Raw genomic sequence first — 11917 nt, forward strand, 5'->3', positions numbered from 1 at the left:
CTGGAACGAAAGGCGGCCAAATGAGGTGTTGGCTTTAGGGATGATCAGTGAGATACACCTGCTGGAGCGCGTGCTACGGATGGGTGTTGCCATCGTGACCAGTGAACTGAGATAAGGCGGAGCTTTACCTAGCATGGACTTGTAGATGACCTGGAGCCAGTGGGTCTGGCGACGAATATGTAGCGAGGGCCAGCCGACTAGAGCATACAAGTCGCAGTGGTGGGTGGTATAAGGTGCTTTAGTGACAAAGCGGATGGCACTGTGATAAACTGCATCCAGTTTGCTGAGTAGAGTGTTGCTGAGTAGAGTGTTGGAAGCAATTTTGTAGATGACATCGCCGACGTCGAGGATCGGTAGGATAGTCAGTTTTACTCAGGTAAGTTTGGCGGCGTGAGTGAAGGAGGCTTTGTTGCGGAATAGAAAGCCAACTCTTGATTTGATTTTCGATTGGAGATGTTTGATATGAGTCTGGAAGGAGAGAGTACATTGATCATTTTTTTGTGATTTTGTTGTCAGCACATTCAACTATGTAAAGAAAAAAGTATTTAATAAGAATATTTCATTCTTTCAGAGCTAGGATGTGTTATTTTAGTGTTCCCTTTTTTTGAGCATTGTATATATATATATATATATATATATATTCCTAAGAGCTATACCCCCAAAGCCATTGGCACATGAAAAGCTAAATTATATTGATCCCTGGTTAATTGTTTATAAACAAATGTGCGCCAAGCATGTCTGTTCTGTTATAAAAGAATATATAGTAACCAATCAGCTGCTGTGAATTATCTTGCGCAACAAAGGGGAGGGGTTTGTTACAAAAAACCATCGTGGCGGGAAAGGGTTTTTCCTGTGGTGCAGGATACATCAACTAGGTTTTTCAAGAAAACACAGCTTTTCTAACATAGCTTGCAAGCTAAATATCTGCGACTCGATTTGCATGATGGTTTCGGAAGAACCAAATCTTCCGAACACGTTTGTGAAATTGTACTGCATGTTGCAGGTAAGATTAAGGACCATCAATGAAATATTGCTAGTGAGTCACAAGTTGTTTCCATTAACTTGTCCAGTGATATTTTGTTGTCAACATTTAGAGTTCGTGTAGAAAATAGATGCGACAATTGCCTGCTGGGGTCTCGACTAAAACAGCTGGACATAATGACGTCACGTATGTCGAATAAAAATGTAGTTTTTGAAGCGTTTCCATTGCCCATTTAGGCAAATTGCGCAGACAGCCAGTATGCCCTCCCATCTAGCTGTTTCATGTAGCCAGTGGTGTAAAAAGTACTCAATTGTCATACTTGAGTAAAAGCAAAGATACCTTAATAGAAAATGACCCAAGTGAAAATATTTGGCTTTAAATATACTTAAGTGTCAAAAGTAAATGTAATTGCTAAGATGTACTGAAGTATAAATAGTAAATGTATAAATATTTTCTACTTCAACCTTTTGACGATACCCAAGGGCACACTCACACAATTTACAAACGTAGCATTTGTGTTTAGCGAGTCTGCCAGACCAGAGTGGATGACCAGGGATGTTCACTTGATAAGTGTGAATTGGACCATTTTCCTGTCAAGATGTAACGAGTACTTTTGGGTGTCAGGGAAAATGTATGGAGTAAAAAGTACTTTCTTTAGGATTGTAGTTAAGTTAAAGTTGACAAAAATACAAATAGTAAAGTACAGATACCCCAAACTACTTTACATGTATTTGTACTTAAGTACTTTACACAACTGCAGGTAGCCCGCAAAAACCAGCATGGATAGAATGCAATAATTGACTAATATTTGCTATATTCTAATACATCTCATGTGCCAACGTATCGCCATGGTCTGTGCCATGGTGAAACTTGCACTCACGTAGATCTGAAATAATTGGATGGTAAAACTTGCCAGCCAAACAGAAAAGCAAGGCGAATCAATTCAGCAATTCTTGAAAGGCAGGAAAAACACCGCTTCCATCAGATCTGTTGCAATAAAGAAAGTTTGACAGATTAAAAACCCACCCCAGTCCAATGGATAAAAATGTCATGTTTAGAAAATCTCCCGTTTCCATTACACTTGTTTTGTTGCGACATATTGCTTTTGTCAAATACCTAGGTCAATGTTAAACCTACTTAGCTACTGATATAGTTAGCTACCCCATTCAGAGGTAACTGATTTAGCGCCTATTGATGACAGTAGTATCTTCGGACAGGAGGTGTTTTGTTAAGAGCCCCAGCACTTGCTCTAAACATTAACTCATCGCTTGCGGTACGTTTTTGAAAACACAAGGAACGTATATTTCATATCGGCAAGGAAAAAATAATAATACAAAAGTTAAACGACAACACACCTTCAAAGGGTTAGTGTTCCCACACAGCCACATGTCCATGTTACATCACTTATTTATGGCAGACACAGGTGGCCACCTGTTCTAATTAACTATCTAGTGTTCGGTGAACACCTGTGTTTAAGCTTAACTGGAGAGGACGTGTAGTTTGTCTACTAGAGGCACACAGCTTGTGGATCTGCTCCAAAGTGCTACAGTAAGGTGTGTATTTTTCTTGAACGACGCTTTCTTACTTCATGAAAGATAAGGGGCATATCAGCAAATGTTCCGAAACCCGTTTTGAGCGAAGATTATTGAAGTTTCTAAACATTAAAACATAACATCAGAATTGTAGTTCGGATGTAGCCAACAGTGGGCGAATGTAACGGCTGAAAACACTACACACGGAGAAGGGTTTGCAAGAGACGCTAACGTTAGTTAGTGACAAGCAACCATAACTTAATTGTAAACACATTGGGTTAGTTATGTATGGACTGGTGCCCTGGGTGTGTGGAGAACAATGAAATGGTAAGTTGCAATAACTGTAATGTACCACAACCACTAAAACGAGACCTAGGACCAACATGCTTGTGTTCGCTGACTAGCGCCAAAGATGATCTATCGCTGACTATTTGGGTTTCCACTAGATTGCACAGTCAGAATTTGCAATATCGTAAACATTTATGAAAATAATTATTCGCTTTTTGTTATTATTGTAAGGTTAGCATTGCTGCTAATCTTAGGTTTAAAATAAGATTTTAAAGGTCGACTTTGGGCACTAAAAACCCATCTACCTGCCCTGTACTCAATATGTAACAGAAATGGGGTTTGCCTTTGGTGGTTCATCGATGTCATGTGCGCAGCGACCGTAGCTAGTTCGTTAGCTATGCTAGCCAATGCAGTTAGCCAGTAACTCGGTATTTGTTTACGTAATTTCACATAATTTGTTTTTGGACGTAAACTGTAGAGATCGATATAAAAAGAGCACTTCTGTACCCGAATACGTTATTCATGCGTTTTGTTTTTAAGCATTAAATGACCTGAAATGATGGTGAATTGACCTTTATGACTTTGTGGATGAAGTATCTACTGACGACCGTCTATTCGCCCATCCGTGGTTACCACTAGCTTCTTTAGCCACAAAGTTAGATTCCAGTCAGATTCCACAGCCACAGTCAAAATTGGCTACAAAACAAATGTGCTTTCGGTCATCATTTTAAGGTTCGGTATGAGGTTAGCAGTCCATGGTTAAGGTTAGGTTTAAAATCACATTTTAAGAAGATACATTGTAGAAATGGGCGGATATTATAACTTTGTGGTTATAGAAGCTAGTGATTCCCCATCTTCCTCTCTGCTGGCGCTCATGCGAGATATGTTTCCGGGTTCTGAGATGACTTTTTATGCATTCACATTACTGTAGTATTGTAAATTCCCCGTCCATGTGCACCTGAAGTTTCCTTGGGCACCTAACTAGCATTCTTTCCCGGACCTCCAGCATTGTCTGAGCTAGCTAGCAATCTTCTAAACCTGTTTTTAAGTCATTACCAAATTGAAATGCTTCCCAACATTTAATTGCAGGAAATGAAGCCAGCGAACACCGAGAGTGGTGTCCCTGTACTTCATTCAGCAAAAGAGGTGTGCAAACTCAAGAAATTCACCCCAGATGAGGTACTGGTACCAAATCCCAGCTTCAAAGAAAATCAAGGAATGAAAAGAAAGGTAAGTGTGTCCACCCATATGATGACCACTGATCCATGATGCAAATCCAAAGTGCAAGTTCAGTGAATGTATGCATGCATGATTGTTTGTCTCAATTGTGTGTATAATGGGCTATAACTGGGCAATGGTAGTACTTTACAATTAAATGCAATTTGTCTCAGAGAAAAGCACTTCCTTTGAAAGTGGAAGGAAGAATTGAAAAAGTCAAAGAGGAGAAGGATGACAAGGATGTAAGTGTTCATCACACACACAGTATTTAGGCCAAATAACCTAGGTGTCATGTTTCATTAGGCATCAAACGGAAGAGAACTGATTGAGGTAGTCTCTCCCTGTTTCAATATTATACAATGTCCAATGAAAAATGCTTGTTTTTCTTTTCTGTTGCGAAACGTTTGCTATGGCGTATGTGTAGAGGACATGAGTCGGTCATGGTTGCTCAAGGTCACGTGATGGGTAGCCCCTCCCTGCGAGTTCAAAATCTATTTCAGCCTTCAGGCCAATGGGGGATTTCCTCTTGGTCTAACGGTTCTTATCCCCAACGGGGGGCCCGATCTGTCGTGGGGCAGGAGATCAAAGGGGGTGACTGTAGTGGACTTGACTCGGTCATGGTTGCTCATGGTCACGTGATGGGTAGCCCCACCTGCGACTTCAAATTCAGTCGGTTCTAGTGCCAATAGAGAATTTCCTCTTGGTCTAATGGTCAAGACGTTGGTTTCTCCCGTGGTAGACCCAGGTTCATATGTTACATTTTGACTAATGCAGAGGTTTTTAAACATCTCCTTGGCGACCCCCAGGTATTCCACGTATTTGAACTATTCCTGGGCTAGCACACCCGGTTCAACTTGTAAACAAATGATCAAGCCAATGGTCATATACCCCTGCTCAGACGTTGCATGCATCAACCAATGGTTGTGTGCCACGTCATCGACTGCCGTTGGACATCAGATAGCTATAACAACATTACGTTCTTAGGTGATATGTAAAATACCGATCCAAGTCTTGTGGCATAAATCATCAACATCTGAGCAGAGGACACAACCCTTGTTTAGGCGATCAGGTGAGCTAGTTCAGGGCTATAACAATACTGTGAAACGTCTGTGGATCCAAGAGGAGACATTTGAAAACTGCACGAATGAATACAATCCTGTTGGTGATCTCACTTTACTCTTTGTTTTTACATTTCAGATACAACCTGGAAGTCTATCGATATATGAATTGGAACGGTTGGAAAATATCAGACAAAACCAAGTGTTCCTGTCCTCCATAAAACTGCTTGAGGTTAGTTTGTTGAAGAACAGAGTTTAAATGACATCTACTTATGCATATTTTACTGAAACTCCTTGTGTGGTGAAATGAATAACATATATTATTGTTTCCTCAATAGGCCAAGCAGGATCTGAAACCAGAAAAAACACAGCGAGGTCTCAAGAGACAGAACAAGTAATGACAGATTCAACATCTGTACCAATGACTGAAAATATTTACTTCAATGTTTCCTGTGTATGTGCTTACATTGGTCAGTCGAATTAGGTCTCAGTACAAAGTGAATGAGCTTCCGTTATACATACTCAATCCCTTTAGGACATAAGGCCCATATGAGCTTCTGTAACGTATGGCATACAGAATGTATTTATTATGGCCAGCTTGGATAGAGAATGTCAGTGTGACTCGTTTCTGTTTCTAACACAATGTAACTAATGTCTTGGCTCACTACAGTAAGGTAGCCTGGACAGAGGTACTGCCTCCTCGCACCAAGTCCTTGAGAATCCAGAAGAAGGTAGCAGAGCGACTCCCCCTGCCCCCGGAACCACACAGGATTTATTATGAAGTCGAACGAGTAAGTGACTGATCAATAGCAAAATGCGACGTGAGTAACTGACCATAGGATATGCTCTTATGTTAAGAAATTGTACCTAACTACACAGAAAAGCCTACTTCTCACATTTGTTCCATTTTAATCTTGAAACAATAGTTTATTTCTCATGATAATGGTTTGTTGATGTGTATTTACTAAAGATTGAACGTGCCAGGAAGCCAGAGGGTCCCATTAGTATGGAGCCAATCAACATGGTGGAGGATAGTTCACTGCCACCTGAACTTCTCAAGCTGTGGACAGAGGTTGCACATTTGTTCACCATTACCTACTTTTCTCTAGCACGGTCCCAGATCTGTTTGTGTGATCTAGCCAACTCATTTGACATGAAAATGACTATAACATTTGGCAAGACCGCACAAACAGATCTGGGACCAGGCTAACTCTTCAGTCCTATGTTCAGCATAACTGTTTGCAGCTTTGCTGTTCTTTTACAGTTTCATTTTATTACACAGGATTTAATAAAAGAAGAGAAGGAGGAGTTGGGTCTGGGAGAGTGAGTTTCATTTTGAATGTTAAGGAATTTGGCCTTTTTTCTGAACGTTCTGTGACAAATTTATATATTTGTAGTATTTGATGGAAATCCTGTATTGATTTAAATGTATAGATGTGTAAAACCCTAACCTGTGTCAGGCTGACATTACATTGGGTACGTTTCCAGGTACCGTAGTACTCTGAAGAGCATGGAGCTGAGTGAGATTGGAGGAGTAGCTAAGGTGGTGAAGAGTCGTATCTTCTCTGTTGCCTTCCACCCGTGTAGCAGTCGTCTGCTCATGGCTGCTGGGGACAAGTTGGGTGGAGTGGGGCTGTGGAACCTCGTGAGTACATACAGTGAAACTGGATGCCGTAGAGTTAATGTGTGACTGGGCTTATTTGGTTTTTGATGTTCTTTCAGGAATCTAGTATGGGTGATGTCGTGCTGCCGTTTGTTGTTTCCTCAGGACTCTTGCTGTGTTCAAAACAACTGTAAACTCAGGAAAAAATAAAAGTCCAAATCATGACATCAGTGATCTTCAGGTCGGAGTTCGAGAAAGAGGCCCGAGTTGGATGACCGTTCAAATCAACAACAAAAAAATCAGTCTGATCAGTTGTTTTGAACGCGCTGAAGTCGGGAGGTTTCCGAGTTCCCAGTTGTTGTGAATACGACAACGGCGTGCTGCTGTTTGTTTCCTCAGGACTCTGATATGGGGGATGAGGGCGTGCTGCTGTTTGTTTCCTCAGGACTCTGATATGGGGATGAGGGCGTGCTGCTATTTGTTTCCTCAGGACTCTGATATGGGGGATGAGGGCGTGCTGCTATTTGTTTCCTCAGGACTCTGATATGGGGGATGAGGGCGTGCTGCTGTTTGTTTTCTCAGGACTCTGATATGGGGGATGAGGGCGTGCTGCTATTTGTTTCCTCAGGACTCTGATATGGGGGATGAGGGCGTGCTGCTGTTTGTTTCCTCAGGACTCTGATATGGGGGATGAGGGCGTGCTGCTGTTTGTTTCCTCAGGACTCTGATATGGGGGATGAGGGCGTGCTGCTGTTTGTTTCCTCAGGACTCTGATATGGGGGATGAGGGCGTCACTCATGTTTGTTTCCTCAGGACTCTGATATGGGGGATGAGGGCGTGCTGCTGTTTGTTTCCTCAGGACTCTGATATGGGGGATGAGGGCGTGCTGCTATTTGTTTCCTCGGGACTCTGATATGGGGGATGAGGGCGTGCTGCTGTTTGTTTCCTCAGGACTCTGATATGGGGGATGAGGGCGGCTGCTGTTTGTTTCCTCAGGACTCTGATATGGGGGATGAGGGCGTGCTGCTGTTTGTTTCCTCAGGACTCTGATATGGGGGATGACTGTTTGTTTCTCAGGACTCTGATATGGGGGATGAGGGCGTGCTGCTATTTGTTTCCTCAGGACTCTGATATGGGGGATGAGTGCGTGCTGCTATTTGTTTCCTCGGGACTCTGATATGGGGGATGAGTGCGTGCTGCTGTTTGTTTCCTCGGGACTCTGATATGGGGGATGAGGGCGTGCTGCTGTTTGTTTCCTCAGGACTCTGATATGGGGATGAGGGCGTGCTGCTATTTGTTTCCTCAGGACTCTGATATGGGGGATGAGGGCGTGCTGCTATTTGTTTCCTCAGGACTCTGATATGGGGGATGAGGGCGTGCTGCTGTTTGTTTTCTCAGGACTCTGATATGGGGGATGAGGGCGTGCTGCTGTTTGTTTCCTCAGGACTCTGATATGGGGGATGAGGGCGTGCTGCTGTTTGTTTCCTCAGGACTCTGATATGGGGGATGAGGGCGTGCTGCTGTTTGTTTCCTCAGGACTCTGATATGGGGGATGAGGGCGTGCTGCTGTTTGTTTCCTCAGGACTCTGATATGGGGGATGAGGGCGTGCTGCTATTTGTTTCCTCAGGACTCTGATATGGGGGATGAGTGCGTGCTGCTATTTGTTTCCTCGGGACTCTGATATGGGGGATGAGGGCGTGCTGCTGTTTGTTTCCTCAGGACTCTGATATGGGGGATGAGGGCGTGCTGCTATTTGTTTCCTCAGGACTCTGATATGGGGGATGAGGGCGTGCTGCTATTTGTTTCCTCAGGACTCTGATATGGGGGATGAGGGCGTGCTGCTGTTTGTTTCCTCAGGACTCTGATATGGGGGATGAGGGCGTGCTGCTATTTGTTTCCTCAGGACTCTGATATGGGGGATGAGGGCGTGCTGCTGTTTGTTTCCTCAGGACTCTGATATGGGGGATGAGGGCGTGCTGCTGTTTGTTTCCTCAGGACTCTGATATGGGGGATGAGGGCGTGCTGCTATTTGAGCCACACGTCCAGCCGGTGGCCTGCATGGCCTTCTCCAGGTCACATCCTACAGACCTGTTGACCCTCAGCTACGACGGGACGCTACGGAGCACAGATGTGGAGAAAGCCGTTTTTGATGAGGTACCATGCATAATACAGTGATGATAATATATGGCATTTAGCAAGCTTTTCCAAAGCAACATAAAACGGTGAGTGCATGTATTTTCATATGTGACCCCAGTGGGAATTGAACACACATATCAGACTTTAGATTGCCTGTTTGGTCTTTGTTACGTTATCTCTGTCCTTTCTCCAACTAGGTGTATCGGATCAAGGATGGCTTGAGAACCTTTGACTTCCTGTCACATGACTGTTCGACGCTGGTCACCGGGGACTGGTACGGAGACGTTGCCATCGTTGACAGGCGGACTCCAGGGTAAAGTAACATAATTTTGATTTTCTCTCTGTACAAGCACTGGCCATTGTGTTATAAGTCAAAAGCTTATTGCTAATGCCTTATTAATGTTGGTCTGTCTCGTTTTACTCAGAACCTCTCATGAGTCCCTCCATAGCCTGGATACCAAGACGGTTCGCTGTGTTCACGTCCACCCTGTTCAGAAGCAGTACATCATGGTGGCTGAGAACAGGTACAAAATGGGAATCAGTGCTTTGATGTGCAATAGGTCAGCCAATCAGGTTGACCAATGTCATTATGGCAAGTAATCTCTATACAAGCCTTGAGACAATCCTATGGTTTAATAAGTTGATTGATGTATTTTGTCAAGTTTGCAAAATGATTACTTATAGTATAGTCCCATTAAGGAAATCCACTTTCTATTTCATTTATCTTTTATGTTGCTTAAACTGATATAGATTATTTTTTTTGATTTTTCTCTAGTATTGTGAGCATTTACGATGCTCGATGTTTGAAGGCGTCGTCGAGAGAGCCAGTCTCCCAGCTCTATGGTCACTCAAAGAGCATCTCAAGTGCCTACTTCTCTCCTGGCACTGGCAACAGAGTAGTGACCACCTGCCTAGACAACAACATCAGGTGAGTCTTCATGCCACCGTAAGATGTTAGTACATTAAAATATGTAAAGAGATTTAAAAAATGACTGATGTTCAAATAAATAATTTGCTTACGTGCTACGATAAGGGTTTTAAAAGTTGCACTAAGCTTATTGTCCAATACTTGAAACCTGAAATGTTTATCAATTAAATGTACTTTGTTTTTCAGGATTTACGACACCTCAGAACTAACCTCCAGAGCTCCGCTACTGACCTCCATCCAGTAAATTCATTATACTATCACATTTAGAAAGCGAAACTGACCAGGTCTCTCTTGAGAAAGTGTTTTTATCTCTACTGGCTAAATAAAAAAACATTGGAAAGATCCTGCAACCTCTGTTTGCATTGGTTTACTCTCTAATGCCGGTGTTCTAGTATGTGTGCTTTATACCAACAGACATCAGTCAGCAAATCCAGAAGTATTTGTAATAGTGTCTTTGTATAATGTTGATGAATCCATTTCCTTTGTCCCTCTTTGCAGACAGAACTTGTACACAGGGCGCTGGCTGTCCAAGCTGCAGGCGATGTGGGACCCCAAGAGGGACGACTGCTTCGTTGTGGGCAGCATGCAGCGGCCTCGCAGAGTCCAGGTATAAGCACTCCTTTGTTCCCACGTCTATCATCGAACCTCAACAACAATAAGTAAGATTTGAGGTTGTGTTACTATTCCCCTAATGTCAGTGTACAAGTTATGGATTATATGGCTATGCATGGTATGGGTAACATTTCATATATTTTGTATACAGGGGCACTGTGTCCAAGACAATTTTCTCCTCTGGGACAATAATGTATATTCTTTTCTATCCAGGTGTTCCATGAGAGTGGGCAGCTCCAGCACTCCTTCCAGGACCCAGAGATGACCACCGTGCTCTCAGTCACAGCCTTCCACCCCACCAGGAACGCTCTACTGGGGGGCAACTCCTCCGGGCAGCTGTATGTCTTCACCGACTGAGAGCAGGATGCCTGTATGTGTTCGCTGCCTGAGATGAGAAACCTGGGCCATTGTTCACAAAACATCTGAGTAAGAGTCCTGATCTAGGATCAGGATTATTCATCATTATTCATCCTCCCTATTATTCATTATGATCTGGAAGGCTAAACTGATCGTAGATCAGCACTCCTACTCTAAAATGTTTCATGATACGGGCCCAGAACACATGCTTAGAATAGACCAAAATCAGTTGTTTTATGTTTTTTGCAAGCTGCCTTTGATATTGTTGTTTTCTATCAAATCATTGATGTTTTGTTAGTTTAAATAAAGTTGTATATTTAGCCGAAGTTGTGCTTTTCATGTAGTTTAGCTCTTTCATTGGCTGTATTGTACCCGCAGTGAATTTTGTGATTGATGGTTTTATTCTTTCATTAAAAACTACCAGAATTCAGTGGCTACAGCCCTAATTATTTTCTGCAGTTTTTCCTCAACACCAAAAATAACATTACAGTGTAGGCCTACCTTAGAAGTAAGCTATGTTATCAGACTAGTAGGTTTAATGAGAAGTGTTGTGTATGTTAGGCTGTGGGAGAAATTTCAGAAATGGTTTTCAAATTGATGAAGCAATCTTTGTTAATAATATGACCACCCTACCTTCAATTATTGGGCTTAAATTACTGTATGTATTCTGTACTGGCTAATTTGCATTTGAATTACATTTGTGCTTTGATTTGAATCATCTTAGTTCTACATCAGCCCTGAAAATGTCACACCAATTGAGCACCATCTTTAGCTATTTGACTAAACTTGTTGAATTTAATAATTAAAACAGGTGATTTGGTGCCGTTGTAGACTAAGAGTAACATTGACCTGTCCGTGGCCTTTTTAACCTTTCCGATCACTTAATGAGATCTCAGCAATGGTAAGGCCTGTCCTCGTGAAATAAAGTGTTTCTGAGGAGCGTCTCTATAATTTTATTTAAAATGGTCTGGGAAGAACAATGCATTGGCAGAGCAATTCAAGCCAAGTCAATATGCAGTGATAAGGGACGATTTGAAATTGACTGGGGTGGGGTGGTCCAAAATAGGGGAGGGTTGTGTTTAAAAAAAAAAAATTGGCACATGGAAGGTTAGTTTATATTTATTTATATACACTTCCGGTCAACAGATTTAGAACACCTACTCATTCAAGGGTGTTTTATTTTTTACTATTTTCTACATTGT

At 42.4% G+C, this 11917-nt stretch overlaps 1 protein-coding gene across 4 annotated transcripts; it reads left to right on the forward strand.

Annotated features, from left to right (window-relative positions):
• Positions 1 to 836: 836 nt before the first annotated feature.
• LOC118360885 (WD repeat-containing protein 76-like) lies at positions 837 to 11145 on the forward strand. Of its 4 annotated transcripts, none has more exons than XM_052516781.1 (16): positions 837 to 1003; positions 3892 to 4032; positions 4194 to 4262; positions 5218 to 5310; positions 5417 to 5472; positions 5749 to 5869; positions 6049 to 6150; positions 6361 to 6401; positions 6567 to 6723; positions 8678 to 8836; positions 9016 to 9131; positions 9244 to 9342; positions 9594 to 9746; positions 9933 to 9986; positions 10245 to 10353; positions 10572 to 11145. In XM_052516781.1, exons 1-16 carry the CDS (start codon positions 941 to 943, stop codon positions 10713 to 10715), a joined length of 1677 nt encoding a protein of 558 aa, XP_052372741.1. In that variant the 5' UTR covers positions 837 to 940; the 3' UTR covers positions 10716 to 11145. The 4 variants fall into 4 exon arrangements, with proteins under 4 accessions (XP_052372741.1, XP_052372744.1, XP_052372743.1 ...); XM_052516783.1 differs by lacking the exon at positions 837 to 1003 and adding an exon at positions 2377 to 2535; XM_052516782.1 differs by lacking the exon at positions 837 to 1003 and adding an exon at positions 2566 to 2841.
• The last annotated feature ends 772 nt before the right edge of the window (positions 11146 to 11917 follow it).

Source organism: Oncorhynchus keta, unplaced genomic scaffold (genome assembly GCF_023373465.1).
Source record: "Oncorhynchus keta strain PuntledgeMale-10-30-2019 unplaced genomic scaffold, Oket_V2 Un_scaffold_5444_pilon_pilon, whole genome shotgun sequence".
NCBI classification, from domain to species: Eukaryota; Metazoa; Chordata; class Actinopteri; order Salmoniformes; family Salmonidae; genus Oncorhynchus; species Oncorhynchus keta.